This window comes from Somniosus microcephalus, unplaced genomic scaffold (genome assembly GCF_052327205.1).
Source record: "Somniosus microcephalus isolate GS21.2 unplaced genomic scaffold, FLI_Smic_1.0 scaffold722, whole genome shotgun sequence".
Lineage (NCBI taxonomy): Eukaryota > Metazoa > Chordata > Chondrichthyes > Squaliformes > Somniosidae > Somniosus > Somniosus microcephalus.
This window is the reverse complement of record NW_028225909.1, coordinates 59744-77432: the sequence shown is the minus strand read 5'-3', so window position 1 is coordinate 77432 and position 17689 is coordinate 59744. Positions and strand designations below refer to the sequence as shown.

The following is a 17689-nucleotide window of genomic DNA, read 5'->3' as shown; positions in this document are numbered from 1 at the left end:
CGTGCAGGAGGCAAGCTCCCAATAATAAGCTGAAGATCCCGTGTTTGCAGTTGTGGGGATTTCTTCCCCTTACAGGCCCAGGTTAACGGCAGCCATCTTTGTATAGGAGAGCGGAAAATTTCAGTGCGACGTCACCCTATGCCTGAAACAAAGAGCCTTGTGTCCAATGCGGGGAATGAAGGCCCACAGCCTCCCCTGGCCCCGGGCCCTGAACAAGGGACTGGAGAAACTCGCTGCCCTGCGGATCAGACAATCAGCCGGCGCTGGTCCCGCCCCTCGGGCTCTCCGATTGGTTGGAGGGCCCGCAGCCCGCTCGCTCCTCCAGCCCTGCCCACTGGGTGCCGCTAGTCCCGCCCCTCAGGCTCCCCGATTGGAGAACCCGCCGCCGGCTCGCTCCTCCAGCCCCACCCCGCTCGCTCCCTGTGGTGATTATTCTGTTTTATAAGAAGCATTGTAATTGGTTGCCTGTTTCCTGCCTTGAGATATATGCTGTAAACTCATTGGTAGTTGATGTCATGTGATTTGTGGTGGCCATCTTAAATTCAGTTCTCTACAGCCTTGGTTGGGACTGGGTGTGAAGATGTGCTGCTGGTGTTTTAAGGTTAATAAAGCCTAGATTTAGAAAGGCAAATCTACTCATTATTTCAATTTATTAACCTTTTGCTAGAATGGAGCGATATCTTCAACCGGAACGATTTAATGCTGACCCTAATTCTGCAGGAGTGGATGATAAATGGAAACATTGGTATCGTACATTTAAAAACTTTTTGGGTTTGTTGGATCAAGAGTCTCTAAATAAGTTGAATATACTGATCAACTACATTGCTCCGGATGTGTATAAGCATATCTTGGACTGTGAAACTTACGAATTGGCTATTGCTACATTAGAAAAGATTTTTGTTAAATCGAAGAATGAGGTATTTGCACGTCACCTTCTATCTGCCCGTAGGCAGCAGGTGGGAGAATCTTTGGATGCTTATTTACAAGCACTTCGGCGCCTTGGTGCTAACTGTAATTATAAGGCCGTGTCAGCAGAAGAATATAAGGAAGAATCGGTACGGGATGCTTTTATTAATGGATTACTGTCTAGATCAATTCGTCAGCGGTTATTAGAAAATAAGACTTTGGATCTCGAGTGCTTTTGAGCAAGCCTCTACATTGGATTTGGCTCAGAGAAGTTCGGATTCTTATGCTCTTTTTAATCGGCCTGCGACTGTGGTTTCGGCAGTTCCGGATGAAAAGGAATTATGTGGACTTAATGGGAGTGGTTTACCAGATTCTGAAACAGTTTCTACTTCGGCAGCTGTTGCCTCTAGGATTCAGAAGTGTTATTTTTGTGGGAACGCTCGGCACCCTCGTCTGAAGTGTCCTGCTCGGGAGGCTGTGTGTAGTAAATGTGGCAAGAGAGGTCATTACGCACGTGTTTGTAAATTAATTGCCTCCTCTGTGACTATTCAGCCTTTAGATAGGGCGTTTATTGCATCAGTTTCTGCTGCCTTTCCTCATGGCTTAAACAAAGCTATAGTTACGGCCCAAGTTAATGTGTTAGAAGTGAAGGCCCTTATAGATATGGGCAGTACTGAGAGTTTTATAAGTCTTCAGTTTGTGAAGGAGAAGCATTTGAAAATTTCGCCTGTTACTTATCAGGTGTGTATGGCTTAGACGACTCTCGCCTCACAAGTAGCTGGTTGTTGCCTTGTGAAATTAACTCTTCTAGGTAATACGTATACTGATATACGCCTATCTGTTTTGCCTAATCTCTGCGGATATTTTGATTGGTCATGATGTGCTTCAATTACACGAGTCTCTCGGTCTTTCTTTTGGAGGAACTAAGCCACCTTTTATCTATTTGTGGATTAACTTCTTTATCCATTTCTCCATTATCACTTTTTTCCAATTTGATGCCGGATTGTAAGCCAATTGCTACCAAGTCAAGAAGGTATAGCAGTCAGGATAAAGAATTTATTAATTCTGAAGTTCAACGTCTTTTATTGGAAGGAATCATTGAACCTAGTTGTTCGCCCTGGCGGGCACAGGTAGTTGTCACCACTAACGAGAGACATAAGAAACGAATGGTGATAGACTACTCTCAAACTATTAATAGGTATACTCAATTAGATGTGTACCCTTTGCCTAAGATTGATGAGCTTATCAACAAAGTATCTCAGTATAAGGTTTTTAGCACTATTGATTTAAAGAGTGCTTATCATCAGATTCCTATCGTTAAGAGGGATCAACCATATACGGCCTTTGAGGCTGGCGGAAAGCTGTATCAGTTTTGCCGAGTACCATTTGGTGTTACTAATGGTGTTGCCTGTTTTCAACAGGCAATGGATGCTTTTATAAGTGATAACTCTCTCTCTGACACCTTTTCATATTTAGATGACATCACGGTGTGTGGCAAATCAAGGGTGGAGCATGATTCTAATTTAGAAAGATTCCTTCAAGCTGCGGAAAAAGTTGGTTTAACTTTTAATAGAGAAGTGTATCTTTTCGACTACTGAGGTAAATCTACTGGGATATATTATCTCGGGGAAACAAGATTAAACCAGATCCAGAACGTCTGCGACCATTGATTGATTTACCTTGTCCTACTAATTCTAAGGCTTTGCAACGAGTTGTTGGACTGTTTTCTTATTCTAATTGGATTGCAAACTTTTCACAGAAGATCTGGCCCCTTATTCGGGTTACGACATATCCTCTATCATGGGAGGCCAGGACGTGTTTTGATAATTTTAAAAAGGATATCCTTGGAGCAGTTGTGCATTCTATTGATGAGCAGGTTCCCTTTGTGATTGCGACGGACGCTTCCGATTTTGCAATTGGGGCTACTCTGAACCAAAATGGAAGACCTGTGGCCTTTTTCTCGCGTACTTTGAACAATAGTGAGAAAAGACACTCCTCAATAGAGAAAGAGGCGTATGCAATAGTAGAAGCACTGCGTAAATGGAGACATTATTTATCGGGGCGACATTTTACGTTGGTAACTGACCAAAAATCTGTGTCCTTTATGTTTGATGTCAAACATTTTGGAAAGATCAAGAATGATAAAATAATGAGGTGGAGGATTAAGTTGGCATGCTACCATTTTGATATAGTTTATCGTCCGGGGAAGGATAATGTTTTTGCTGATGCACTGTCGAGGGCTTATTGTTCTGTGATTCACGGAGATACGCTTATTAATCTTCACAATGCCTTCTGCCATCCTGGGGTTACGAGGATGATACACTTCGTACGCAGTAAGAATTTTCCCTTTTCAGTTGAAGACGTCAAGCGGATGACTTCATGTTCTATCTGTGCTCGGTGTAAACCGAATTTCTTTGAGCCTCAACGAGCTCATCTTATAAAGGCTACTTCTCCTTTTTGAACGTTTGAGTGTTGATTTTAAGGGGCCTCTTCCTTCAACGACTCAGAATCGATATATATTTACTGTTGTAGATGAGTTTTCAAGGTTCCCTTTTGCTTTTCCTTGTGCAGATGTATCAGCTGCTACAGTTATCAAATGTCTGACTCAACTTTTTGTCATCTTTGGGATGCCGGCGTATATCCATTCGGATCAGGGAAGTTCTTTTATGTCTTCCCAGTTGAAGGAATACCTCCAGAGTCGGAATATCTACTAGCAGAACTACCCCGTATAATCCCCAGGGTAATGGACAGTGTGAACGATACAATGGGGTGATCTGGAAGGCAGTTATGTTGGCTTTGACATCCCGGAACCTTAAGAATACACAGTGGGAAATGGTATTGCCTGATGCCCTGCATTCCATTAGATCATTGCTTTCAACGGCTACTAATGTGACCCCCCCCATGAAAGGCTCTTTAACTATCCGCGGAGATCTACTACGGGATATTTGGTACCTTCATGGCTTACTATGCAGGGACCTGTGCTGCTCCAACGCCATGTTAGACTGTCAAAATATGATCCTTTAGTGGAGGAGGTGGAGCTGTTGGAGGCAAATTCCCAATATGCTCATATTCGATTCCAAGATGGGAAAGAAAGTACTGTTTCAATTAAAGATTTGGCTCCTTGTGGTGGCCAGCCCTCTTCTGAGGATATTAACAATAGTCATGATTCAGATAATGTGGATGTCGTCACAGATACTACGAATATTTCCAATCCTATTGCAGATAATTATAATTCTATTAGTCAGCCCTCGATGGATGTTCATGACCGTCCCAGTTTACCTCCTGATGGGATTTCCAATCCGGAAACCGTTGATAATCAGGATATGGATAGCCTTCCTGCAGAAGATACTTCCGTGTCTCCTGGTGTGGGAGGGCAAGGAATTTCACCCAGGCTAAGAAGGTCGACACGAACAAGATATCCGGTCGACCGATTGAAAATGGACTTTTAAAATAATTTGATAGTAAGGTTTTAAAATTGTTGAAATCTTATACTTGTATTGTTTTAGTTATAAATAACTAATTGTAAATTGTAAAGGCTACCTAGGTTGGAGTATGTTTTAAAAGGAGGGGTGAATGTGGTGATTATTCTGTTTCATAAGAAGCATTGTAATTGGTTGCCTGTTTCCTGCCATGAGATATATGCTGTAAACTCATTGGTAGTTGATGTCATGTGATTTGTGGTGGCCATCTTAAATTCAGTTCTCTACAGCCTTGGTTGGGACTGGGTGTAAAGATGTGCTGCTGGCGTTTTAAGGTTAATAAAGCCTAGATTTAGAAAGGCAAATCTACTCATTATTTCACTCCCTATTGGTCGGAAGCTGCCGTCAATCAGGCCGCGGGCCCGGGTGACGTGTCCCCGAGGAGATCACGTGCACCGTCCAAGTGCTGCCGCTCGGTCCGGGGCCTCGCGGACTCTGAGGTTTTTCTATTTCTCTCGATTCTCTCCCGATCCACCCCGCGCCATTCTCCACCCAATCGGAGCGGAGAAAACACACTTCGCGTCACCGATCGCGACTCTGGAACCGACACCAAGGCCTTTCCCTGGAATGGCCCCGCGCCGACTCCGTCTGGCAGGATCCAAGTGCGCAGGCGCAGCTCCAAGTGGGGGAGGAGGGTTGGTCTCTGGGCATGCGCGGTCATTACCCTTTGTGACCGGGAGGGGTCACTGTGCCGGACTCGGCCCAAACCGCCGCTCCCAGTGCGCATGCGTGGGCTCTCGTCTGTCAATCAACCAACTGCCAGAAGAGGTCGCTGGTGAGACCAGTGAAGAAAGAAAGACTTGCATTTATATAGCGCCTTTCACCACCACCGGACGTCCCAAAGTACTTTACAGCCAATGAAGTACTTTTGAAGTGTAGTCACTGTTGTAATGTAGGAAATGTGGCAGTCAGTTAGTGCACAGCAAGCTCCAACAAACAGCACTGTGATAATGACCAGATAATCTATCATTTTTTATGTTGATTGAGGGATAAACATTGGCTCGGACACTGGGGATAATTCCCCTGCTCTTTCCCACATTACAACAGTGACTACTTCATTGTAGTACTTCATTGGCTGTAAAGCACTTTAGGATATCTGGTGGCACTATATAAATGCAAGTCTTTCTTTCCTGAAATAATGCCATGGGATCTTTTACATCCACCTGAGAGAGCAAACGGGGCCTCAATTTAACATCTCATCCGAAAGACGGCACCTCCGACAGTGCCGCACTCCCTCAGCACTGCACTGGACTGTCAGCCTGGATTTTTGTGCTCAAGTCTCTGGAGTGGGACTATGAACCCACAACTTTCTGACTCAGAGGCGAGAGTGCGGCCCACTGAGCCACTGGCTGACACTAAAGAGCAAGCAGTTCTGATGAATGGTCATCGACCTGAAATGTTAACTCTCACTCCACAGATGCTGCCTGACCTGCTGAGTAATAAAAACAGAAAATGCTGGAAATAAAGAAACGAGGGAGTGATTGCTGACGGGAAGAATGTTGGGTCGTCCTGCGCATGCGCACCTCCCTGGCGGCTGAGGCAAAACACTGACTCGCCCCCACCTGAGCCGCGCACGCGTACCAGATGTTGTGGCTCCGCATGCACGCCCGATGTTCCAACCGCGGGGTTTTGTGTGCTGAGCATACGTGTTGCGGACCGCTCGGGACGGGCGATTGTAGAGCAGGAGGGAGAGCGTGGGGGCCATGAGCACATGCGCGGGACTCAGTCAACAGAGCACTTTCTGCAGAGCCGGGGCCTTGTGGGTATTACAGCCGCCATTACTGCTGATCCTTTCAACCAACTTGTGCAGCAGCTGGGGCCTGAAAATCAGCTTCACTGCCCCTAGGTTCGGAAAGGGGAAAATTAAACAACAGTTTGCCTCTGATCCTTTTCTGATCTCAATTTACAGGGTTATAGAAGTGGAGCAGTTACAGGCGGGAAGCTCAGACCAAACATCACGTCAAGATCTGACAGAGTCGCTGGATTCATCAGGACTGAATATCGGCCTTTGCACATGGAAGGAGAGAGCAGGGATCGCAACGCAGACAAACCGCACACGTGTTCAGTGTGTGGACGCGGATTCAGCCGATCGCCTGACCTGGTGAGACACGTGCACCGTCACACCAAGGAGAAACTGGGTAAAGGTGGGGATGGCGGGAAGGGCTTCAGTTCCCCGTCTGCATTGAAAGTTCAACGGCGCAGTCACACCAGGGACAGTCTGTTCACCTGCTCCGTGTGTGGAAAGGGATTTGTTTGTTCATCCCACCTGCAAACACACCAGCTTGTTCACACTGAGGAGAGACCATTTCAATGTCCTGACTGTGGGAAGAGCTTTAAAAGCCCCCAGGAGCTGAAGGGACACTGGCTCCTACACACTGGGGAGAGGCCGTTCACCTGCTCCGTGTGTGGGAAGGGATTCACTAATTCATCCCACCTGCTGGTACATCAGCGAGTTCACACTGGGGAGACGCCGTTCACCTGCTCCGTGTGTGGGAAGGGATTCGTTTGGCCCTCCGGCCTGCTGGTACACCAGCGAGTTCACACTGACGAGAGACCCTTTAAATGTTCTGACTGTGGGATGAGCTTTAAAAGCTCCGGGGATTTGAAGAGACACCAACACCTACACACTGGGGAGAGGCCGTTCACCTGCTCCGTGTGTGGGAAGGGATTCACTCAGTCATCCAACCTGCTGGTACATCAGCGAGTTCACACTGGGGAGACGCCGTTCACCTGCTCTGTGTGTGGGAAGGGATTCACTCAGTCATCCAACCTGCTGGTACATCAGCGAGTTCACACTGGGGAGACGCCGTTCACCTGCTCGGTGTGTGGGAAGGGATTCACTAATTCATCCAACCTGCTGATACATCAGCGAGTTCACACTGGCAAGAGGCCCTTTAAATGTTCTGACTGTGGGAAGAGTTTTAAAAGCTCCGGGGTCCTCAAGCTACACCAACACCTACACACTGGGGAGAGGCCGTTCACCTGCTCAGTGTGTGGGAAGGGATTCACTAATTCATCCCACCTGCTGGTACATCAGGGAGTTCACACTGGGGAGACGCCGTTCACCTGCTCCATGTGTGGGAAGGGATTCGCTCGGCCCTCCAGCCTGCTGGCACACCAGCGAGTTCACACTGACGAGAGACCCTTTCAATGTTCTGACTGTGGGAAGAGCTTTAAAAGCTCCGGGGAGTTGAAGAGACACCAGCGACTTCACACTGATCATAGAATCTAACAGCACAGAAGGAGGTGATTCGGCCCATCATGTCTTTGAAAGAGCTGTCCAATTTAGTCCCACACCCCAGCTTTATCCCCAGAACTCTGCAAACTAGTCCTCTTCAAGGACTCGTCCAATTACTGTTTGAAAGTTCCAGTGGAACCTGATTCCAGCATCCTTTCAGATAGTGCGTTCCACATCTGAACAACCCTCTATGAAAACAATTCTCCTCATTTCCCCTCTAGTTCTTTTAGCAACTATTTTAAATTTGTGACCTTTGGTTACCGACCCACTTGCCAAAGTGAACAGTTTCTCTCTACTTGCTCGATCAAATCCCCTCATCATTTTGAACACCTCTATTAGGTCTCCTCTTAACCTTCTCTGCTCTAAGGGGAACAATCCCAGCTTCTCCAGTCTCTCCACATAACTGAAGTCCCTCATCCCTGGTACCATCCTGGTCGACCTCCTCTGCACCCTCTCCAAGGCCTTGACATCCTTCCTAAAGTGTGGTGCCCAGAACTGTACACAAGACTCCAGCTGAGGCCAAAACCCTGGTTAGACCACACCTGGAGCACTGTGAGCAGTTCTGGGCATCACACCTTAGGAAGGATATATTGGCCTTGGAGGGAGTGCAGTGTAGGTTTACCAGAATGATACCTGGACTTCAAGGGTTAAGTTACGAGGAGAGATTACACAAATTAGGGTTGTATTCTTCGGAATTTAGAAGATTAAGAGGTCATCTGATCGAAGTTTTCAGGATATTAAGGGGAACAGATAGGGTAGATAGAGAGAAACTATTTCCGCTGGTTGGGGACTCTAGGACTGGGGGCATAGTCTAAAAATTAGAGCCAGATCTTTCAGGAGTGAAATTAGGAAACACTTCTACACACAAAGGGTGGTAGAAGTTTGGAACTCTCTTCCGCAAACAGCAATTGATGCTCGATCAATTGTTAATTTTAAATCTGAGATTGATAGGTTTTTGTTAACCAAAGGTATTAAGGGATATGGGCCAAAGGCGGGCGTATGGAGTTAGGTCACAGATCAGCCATGATCTCATTGAATGGCGGAACAGGCTCGAGGGGCTGAATGGCCTCCTCCTGTCCTATGTTCCTAACTAGTGATTTGTAAAGGTTTAGTGTAACTTCCTTGTTTTTCTATTCAATGGCCCTATTTACAAAGACAAGTATCCCATACGCTTTCTGAACCGCCTCACCAACTTGCCGTGGCACTTTCAAAGACTTGTGAATATGGACCCCCAGGTCCCTCTGCCCTTGCACCCCCTCAAACTAGTCCCATTTAGATTATACGGCCTCTCCCTGTTGTTTCTCCCAAAGTGCATCACTTCACACTTATCCTCATTTAATGTCATCTGCCTTGTGTCTGCTCATTTCACAGTCTGTCTCTGTCCTTCTGAAGTCTGCTACTACTACACTCACAAAACTTGGCAACATAGTAAATAGTATCATCCGTAAACTTTGAAATTGTTCACCTATACCCAAGTCCAGGTCAGTTATATATAACAAGAAAAGCAATGGTCCTAATCCCGACCCCTGGGGGAGCCCACTGCCTACTTCCCTCCAGTCAGAAAAACATCCCTCAGCACTGCTCACTGCCTCCTCTCCCTTAGCCAATTATATACCCAAATTACCATCAGCCCTTTAATTCCCTCTGCTTCTATTTTCAGAGTAAGTCTCTTGTGGTATTTTATCAAATGCCTTTTGAAAGTCCATATATACAACATCTGCTGCACTACCTTCATCAACCCTCTGTTACTTCATCAGAGAACTCAATCAGGTTAATCAGACACGATTTACCTTTAACAAATCCACACTGGCTGCCCCTTATTAATCCACGCTTCTCCAAGTGAGAATTAATTTTGTCCTTGACAATGGTCTCTAGTCGTTAACCCACCACTGTAGGGGTCGCAAAATCCCCTCAGCCCCCGAAGATGGGGAAATATTAATCCACATCGTAGACGAAGACTTGTGTGATTTAAATTGTCTCTGGGTTGGGCAATGTTTTAAAACAGACCCAGAACCGCAAAAGGCTGCGTTAAAAAGCTCGTAAGCTCGGCAGCGCTTGGACACTGGAATCAAAGAACTTTGTGAAAATCGCACACTTTCAGATTGTACATTTTATTAAAAGATGTACTCTTGAGTTTTGGACTGTTTAAATTGCCCAGGGCATAAAAATGGCTGAACAGACTTCATGGAAACAGAATTTTAAAAGGCAGCAGAAAAGGACAGACAGGCTGTTAGCATATGAAAAGCTCAGCGCTGCCCTGTAGTAAGTTTGAATGGAGACCGAGCTGTCAGTCACCCTGTGGTATTGGGCGGGTCCGGTAACCTACAAGCTGCTTGTTTACACTGGCTGATTCAAATGGGCCACTCCCCAATCATCGGACGGCAAGCACAATGGGTTGCTAACACACATCCATTCACTGAAATTGACTCTACTACGTGATGTCTCCATGTATGAATGGAGGAAGTTAAATGCCCTTCTCTTGTGTATTCGGACTTTTCAGCGCAAAATTGCGCACGGACCTTTTCGGCGCGAAAACAGCAGGGACTCCCAGGAAGTCCTCTGCCCCCTTTTTTGTCTCTTACTCTTTGGACTGCAGGTGAGCAAGGTTTTGACCCACTAGCAAGACAATCTAGGGAGAAGTAAAGGGGTGGTAATTTAAGGGAAATGTTGCTAAGATTGTACGGTTAACATTGTAGCCATTTATCCCTCGTTTTTGCCGTCTGCCTTCCCCTGTTAAGCAATTTTACCGTGATTACTTTGATCGTGTGGTGTAGTTTCTTTAGTTTTAATAAAATTTGACTTTCTTGCATCCAGACCATTTGTCCGTTTTTAATATATCATTAATTATAAGTTCCTCAAGTCAGAACTGGAGGGTGGGGGGGGTTTAGCAATTCAAAACCGCTGATTGGAATTGGTCACAGTGCAGTGGCAAAGGCTGCCTGACCAGGTAAATTACCGTAACCAGGTAAAGGATGCCCACCTACACCACTGACATTAGACTGATTGGCCTGTAGTTACCAGGTTTATCCCTCTTCCCTTTTTTCACCTGGGGACAGCGCGTCACAATCGGCCCCAGCGCACCTGAGTTGGAGAGGAGGCCCCGCCCCCTTGCCGCACCACCATTGGTTGGAGGACCAGGCCGCCCAGGTCAGTCCTCCCAGCTCAGCCCTCTTCCTATTGGTCAGAGCTCCCGTCAGTCCCAGGCCGGGCCAGTCTCCATCCACCTGATTGGGCCTCTTCCTCTGATGATGTCACAATCGGCGATCCGTTCGGTGTCCGCGGAGGTCCCGCCCGCCCGACTCTCAGGTTTGGTTTTTCTCGTCTTTTACTTTATAATCTCGCTCTCCGCTCCCCCCTCACCTCGATTTAAATCGATTCCCCAACACTTGACTTTACCGCGGCCGCTGATTCCGCCTCTTCCCCGTGCCCGGCCTTCCGCCTCCTCCTCGGAGGCCCCGCGCAGGCGCACTGGCAGCCTGGTGTTGTGGTGAGGGGGCCGAATGAGCATGCGCGGCCCCGCCTCTCCACATTTCAAGGGACACCCACCCCCTCCACATTTAAAGGGACACCCACCCCCTCCACATTTAAAGGGACTCCGCCCCCCCCACATTTAAAGGGACATCCACCCCCTCCACATTTAAAGGGGCATCCACCCCCTCCACATTTAAAGGGGCATCCACCCCCTCCACATTTAAAGGGACACCCACCCCTCCACATTTAAAGGGACACCCACCCCCTCCACATTTAAAGGGACATCCACCCCCTCCACATTTAAAGGGGCATCCACCCCCTCCACATTTAAAGGGGCATCCACCCCCTCCACATTTAAAGGGACACCCACCCCTCCACATTTAAAGGGTCACCCACCCCCACTCTCATGTCCTCTACTGTGGAGGAGGAATTCCTGGAGTGTTTACGGGATGGTTTCCTGGACCAATATGTCGAGGAACCAACCAGAGATCAGGCCATCTTAGACTGGGTATTATGTAACGAGAAAGGATTAATTAGCAGTCTTGTTGTACAAGGCCCCTTGGGCCGGTGTGATCATAATATGATTGAATTCTTCATTAAGATGGAGAATGAAGTTGTTGACTCAGAGACTAGGGTCCTAAATTTAAATAAAGGAAACTAGGATGGTCTGAGGAGCGAGTTGGGTAGGATTGATTGGGGAATGGCAGTCAAAGGGTTGACGGTGGATAGGCAATGGCAAACATTCAAAGACTGCATGGATGAACTACAGAATTGTTCATCCCAGTTTGGCACAAAATAAAACAAAAAAGGTGACTCAACCGTGGCTAACAAGGGAAATTAGGGACAGCATAAGATCCAAGGAGAGGACATATACAGGAAACTTTCGTTTAACCGGAGGTTAAAAGTCCAGAAAGCTCTATCTACCAGCAAAATTCAGGAGCTGTTTTCTATAAGTTTTTTTACTTCTCGTTGCTTTTTTTTTCCCCAGTCAGGCTCTGCAAGGTCTGTAGCTAAGCAACAGCTTCAGCTAGAGACGCTTGCAGCTGCAGCTGACTGTTTTGAAGCTGTTGCTAAGCAAGAGGGTTTGTTGATTCACACGGAGCTGAAAAGCTCTGTATGTTTTAACATTCGCGCTGGTTTATACGGCTGTTTTGATCTAACGGCACCAGCTCGGTCCTGTCAGTGCCAGATAACAGAAAGTTTCCTGTAAATTGGCCAGAAAATGCGGTAAACCTGAGGATTGGGATCAGTTTAGGATTCAACAAAGGAGGACAAAGGGATTAATTATGAAGGGGAAAATAGAATATGAGAGTAAGCTTGCAGGGAACATAAAAACTGACTGTAAAAACTTTTATAGATATGTGAAGAGAAAAAGAACATAAGAAATAGGAGCAGGAGTAGGCCATACGGCCCCTCGGGCCTGCTCCGCCATTCAATAGGATCATGGCTGATCCAAACCTAGACTCACGTCCACTTCCCTGCCCGCTCCCCATAACCCCGAATTCCCTTATCAGTTAGGAAACTGTCTATCTCCGTTTTAAATTTACTTAATGTTGCAGCTTCCACAGCTCTCTGAAGTAGCAAATTCCATAGATTTACCACCCTCTGAGTGAAGAAGTTTCTTCTCATCTCAGTTTTGAAAGGGCAGCCCCTTATTCTAAGATTATGCCCCCTAGTTCTAGTCTCACCCATCAGTGGAAACATCCTCCCCACATCCACCCGATCAAGCCCCCTCACAATCTTATATGTTTCGATAAGATCGCCTCTCATTCTTCTGAATTCCAATGAGTAGAGGCCCAACCTACTCAACCTTTCCTCATAAGTCAACCCCCTCATCTCCGGAATCAACCGAGTAAACCTTCTCTGAACTGCCTCGAGAGCAAGTATATCTTTTCTTAAATATGGAAACCAAAACTGTACGCAATATTCCAGGTGTGGCCTCACCAATACCCTGTATAACTGAAGCAAGACTTCCCTGCTTTTATACTCCATCCCCCTTGCAATAAAAGCCAAGATTCCATTGGCCTTCCTGATCACCTGCTGTACCTGCATACTAACCTGTGTTTCATGCACCAGGACCCCCAGACCCCTTTGTACTGTAGCACTTTGCAGTTTCTTTCCATTTAGATAATAACTTGCTCTTTGATTTTTTTCTGCCAAAGTGCATAACCTCACACTTTCCAACATTATATTCCATCTGCCAAATTTCTGCCCACTCACTTAGCCTGTCTATGTCCTTTTGCAGGTTTTTTATGTCCTCCTTACTCACTGCTTTCCCTCCCATCTTTGTATCGTCGGCAAACTTGGATACGTTGCACTTGGTCCCCTCCTCCAAATCGTTAATATAGATTGTAAAGAGTTGGGGTCCCAGCACTGACCCCTGCGGAACACCACTAGTTACTGACTGCCAACCCGAGAATGAACCATTTATCCCAACTCTCTGTTTTCTGTTTGATAGCCAGTCTTCCACCCATGCCAGCATATTACCCCCAATCCTGTGATTTTTTATCTTGTGCAGACTGATTAAATGTTCTGACTGTGGGAAGAGATTTAAAAGGTCCCAGGATCTGAAGAGACACCAGCCTGGGCTGGGAAAGGGGGACATGAGACAACATTCTCCCTCTTACCCCCTTTCTAAACTCCAGGGTTTTAGAAGTGGAGCATTTACAGACAGGAAGCTCAGATCAAACATCACCTCAAGATCAGACAGAGTCGCTCGATTCATCAGGATCTGAATATCATCGGCCTTTGTACATGGAAGGAGAAAACAGCTGTAAGAACCGGGTCTTTCTGGTCCTCTTCTTGAGTTCCGTAGTACGATGAATTCCAGGCTCGAGGGTTCGGAGAGTTAAAACAACATCATTTTATTCATTACTGTTCGGAGTGGTCATACAGCATATCGACAGTACATTCGTGTCCCGAGGGTCACACCGGGTTAGACACGTGGTGCCAGCATTTACATCCCTGGGAGATGTCTGACCCTCTTGATGTTCCACACGCCTTCTGGCTAAGAGAGAGAGAAAATACCGGTGGGGAAGCCCCTATTATACCGTGGGACAAGGGTCACCACATCACTTTCCTGGCAACAAGTGTTTTGTTACATCACTTCCCTGGCAACAAGCGTTCTCCAATGGGAATCACTCAAGCCCTTTCGGTTTGACCATGATCTGGTCTTCAGTCTGGCAAGCAGGTCCTGACTTGCCTCACTGCTGTGGGCACTGAACAATGGCTAGTCAATCATTGTCTAGTCAGCAGTTAGGCCCTTTCAGTGGCCCTGATCTGGTCGTTAGCACTTCGTTAACACTTGGCCTCAGGCTGAGGCAGATTCTCTGTTCTGCTAGCTTTTGCACTTTGCACAGCTGGGGCTGCTTTTTAATCTAATCTAGACTTTCCTTGTGTGGAGCCATTTTTGTAAGCCAATTCATTGCCCATTTTATTCCCATTTCCACATCCAAACCATTTTTGTAAGCCAATTCATTGTCCATTTTATTCACGTTTCCACATCCCTCCCTTTGATTCTTTATACAATCTACAAGAATCATTATATACAAGGTATACTCTTGATAGTGCACTTTATCAAAAACACACCCTGTGTCTCCGTTTTGTTTGTGTTCTGGCCATGAACACAACCAAAAGGGTTTTAATTTCGAATTTACAGATAACTGTGTAGGGGGGCACGGTGGCATAGTGGTTAGCACTGTTGCCTCACAGCGCCAGGGACCCGGGTTCAAATCTGGCCTCGGGCGACTGTCTGTGTGGAGTTTGCACATTCTCCCTGTGTCTGCGTGGGTTTCCTCCGGGTGCTCCGGTTTCCTCCCACAGTCCAAAGATGTGCAGGTTAGGTTGATTTGGCTATGATAAATTGACCCTTAGTGTTAGGGGATTAAATACGTGGGGTTACGGGGATAGGGTGGGATATGTGTCGGTGCAGGCTCAATGGGCCGAAATGGCCTCTATCTGCACTGTGGGGTTTCTGTGACCGAACAGGCTTCCTCTGGGGGTTCCCCCTGCTTTGCTGTGTCTACTTCTACCCTAATTCGGGAGAGACGAGGGGGTATAGTAGCTCCTGCATGACTTATACAACATTTGATACTATTTACAATAATAATTCCCAAAATTACACCACTTATAACAATCAAACCATACAGTAATTTCTGTCCCAATGTTTTCAGCCATGTAAACCATCCTTCACCCCCTCCGGCTTCAATGAAGTCGGCCAGTTGATTTTTAATCTTGTCTATAGCGTCTTGGATATTTTGTCTCTCACTATTGACGTTTGTAATGCATTTGTCTCCTATAATCATACACACACCTCCCTCTTGTGCCAAGAGGTAGTCCAAAGCATATCGGTTTTGCATGCTAAAAAGACGTAGGGTTGCCATTTCCTTATTTATGGCGGTTAATGCTTTAATGGTGCTATTGCCCAGGAGGGTGATTCCGCACATTAGATAATTCCTATTCTTGGCTGCTATCACTCCTGCGCCCCCTCCCAATGATATGGCCGATAGAATACCGCACCCTACTGAGCTACCCAGTGTGGTCGGATCTCGCCAATCTGCACAGAACTCCTCGGAGACTGTCCGGCGTTTCCGTCTGGATGGTGTACTGGTGGGGCAGGGAACAGCTACGGGGGCGATTACTCCTACTGCGAAGAGAGAGGGGAGTTTTGGCGTCGCTGTTGTGTACGTTCCATTGAGGAGGAACGCAAACCCGTGCTTCGCTCGGTAACATTTGACCTCCCGGTTATTAACCTTCGCAAACTGTGTATAATAATAGTTAAGGGGGTCATTTGAGTTTCCCCCAGACCCGGACAGCTGGAATGTATCAAATGGGAAGATCCATTTACCGGATGATACATGGGTCCCGTTACACTGACCACAAATGAATTGTCTTCCTGCTGTGACATTAAAGCACCTTTGTTCCTCGCATGTACAGGCCAGCTGGCCCCTGTGTACCTGACAGTGGTGTCGGGCACATTGTTGTTGTATGCAGGTTTTGTCCTTGGGGATAAGGGCATATACGCATCCCCATCCTTTACCCGTAAAACACAGGATAGCTACCTGACGTTGTGCAATTCTCACCCACGAGCCCTCGGCAACCGGGGTCTGTTGAGCTTATTAGCTGCACGCATTGCCCCCGAACGCCCTGGCTATATCGACCCGTCTGGCCCTTGCATGTCTGTTTCGTTGTGTCGGCGGTATATAGTGGGAGGGGTTGCCAACCTGGTGTGGCTGCAAACAAGGATTCCACTGATGTGGCCAGGGGGTAGCATACACTCCGGTCTCCGTGTATCTGTAGGTGGGTCCGATAAAATAAGTTATTCTCTATGCCTCCTACCCATGTTAGAAAAGGGGTAAAGGAGATGGTTAGCAATATGTTGATGGGAATCATGATACACAATAAGTCCAATTTATTCTTCTTTTGGGGCTCCTGTCGTATCTCTTTTCACGTGTGACGCGTGTATCCAAGCCTTCTTTCCTTGTACTTTCACGGCTGCTCCTGTGGTCAACAGGATGACATACGGACCTTCCCACTTGTCTTCCAGGGGGGCTGGCTTTATTTTCTTTACCCAAACTTGTAGCCCGGGGACTAAACTGTGTCCTCCCGGTGGGGGTTCTTGCCAAGCTGCGCTGACCTGTTGGGAAGCAAAACTGACAGCATCTGTTAGATCTTTGCAATACTTTAGTACTGTGTCACTTAGAAGATGAATGTCAGCCCTACGTAGATCTATTGTTCCGGGTAGCGACATTGGTCTACCGGTAACGACCTCATAGGGGCTGAGTCCAGTGGTCCTATTCGGGGTGGCTCGAATACTACATAGGACAAGGGGTAGGGCCTGAGGCCATGGCACTCCTTCAGAGTGGTACTTAGTGAGCCGTTGTTTAATTGTCCTGTTTGCTCTTTCCACTTGTCCCGATGATTGGGGGTGGTATGGGCAATGCAATGACCATTGTATTTGTAGTAGTCTGCAAAGTTCTTTAATTATTTCCCCCGTAAAATGTGTGCCTTGGTCTGAGTCAATACATAAGGGCACGCCCCATCTAGGAATGTAATCTTTACACAAGACTTTCGCGGTTGGAGCAGCGGTGGCGCTTCAAACTGGGGTGGCTTCAATCCATCGTGAAAAGCAATCGACTATCACCAATACATCTGTATATCCCTGACATTTTGGCAAGGAAATATAGTCGACCTGTAAATGTTGGAAGGGCCCTGCCGGAGCAGGTGCTTTTAACATTGGTACTTCAATTTTTTGTCCAGGATTTACTTTCTGGCATGTCACACATTGCTCCACTATTCTTTGAGCTTGAATTCGAAACCCTTTTGCCCACCAGTTTCTCTGGAATCTGGCTGTCATTTGCTGTGCGGCTATGTGTCCACACGAGTGTATTTGTTGGGCCAAAAACGGCATCAGTTTCTTTGGGCATCCTACTGCTCCCGTTTTAAGATGTTGCCATATGCCATCTCTATTGGGTTGCAACCCATTTTCTAACCATGTCCATTGTTCCTCCCTTGGGGTCTCTCTTTGCATTAGTAGGATGTCCCCTTGGTCGTTGTTTGTCGTGATATATCGCACCTGGGGTGTTGGGGGGGGTAA

At 46.9% G+C, this 17689-nt stretch overlaps 1 protein-coding gene and 1 pseudogene across 12 annotated transcripts in view; one reads left to right on the top strand and one right to left on the bottom strand.

The window, feature by feature from the left end:
• The window catches only part of LOC147081169 (uncharacterized), an 88833-nt gene that overhangs the window by 33521 nt on the left and 37623 nt on the right, over positions 1-17689 (top strand). For 4 of the 12 annotated variants that reach the window (XM_085980920.1, XM_085980919.1, XM_085980918.1 and 1 more), the window contains one exon: positions 6295-10438. In XM_085980920.1, the coding sequence (XP_085837046.1) occupies positions 6400-7617 (1218 nt within the window). In that variant the 5' untranslated portion in view covers positions 6295-6399 and the 3' untranslated portion in view covers positions 7618-10438. Of the gene's footprint in view, positions 1-667; positions 4691-6294; positions 10439-13739; positions 13874-17689 lie in introns of those variants that run through there. The other 8 variants (XR_015076802.1, XR_015076803.1, XR_015076800.1 and 5 more) reach the window with 5 other exon arrangements.
• Positions 13938-15922, bottom strand: LOC147081170 (syncytin-1-like; annotated as a pseudogene).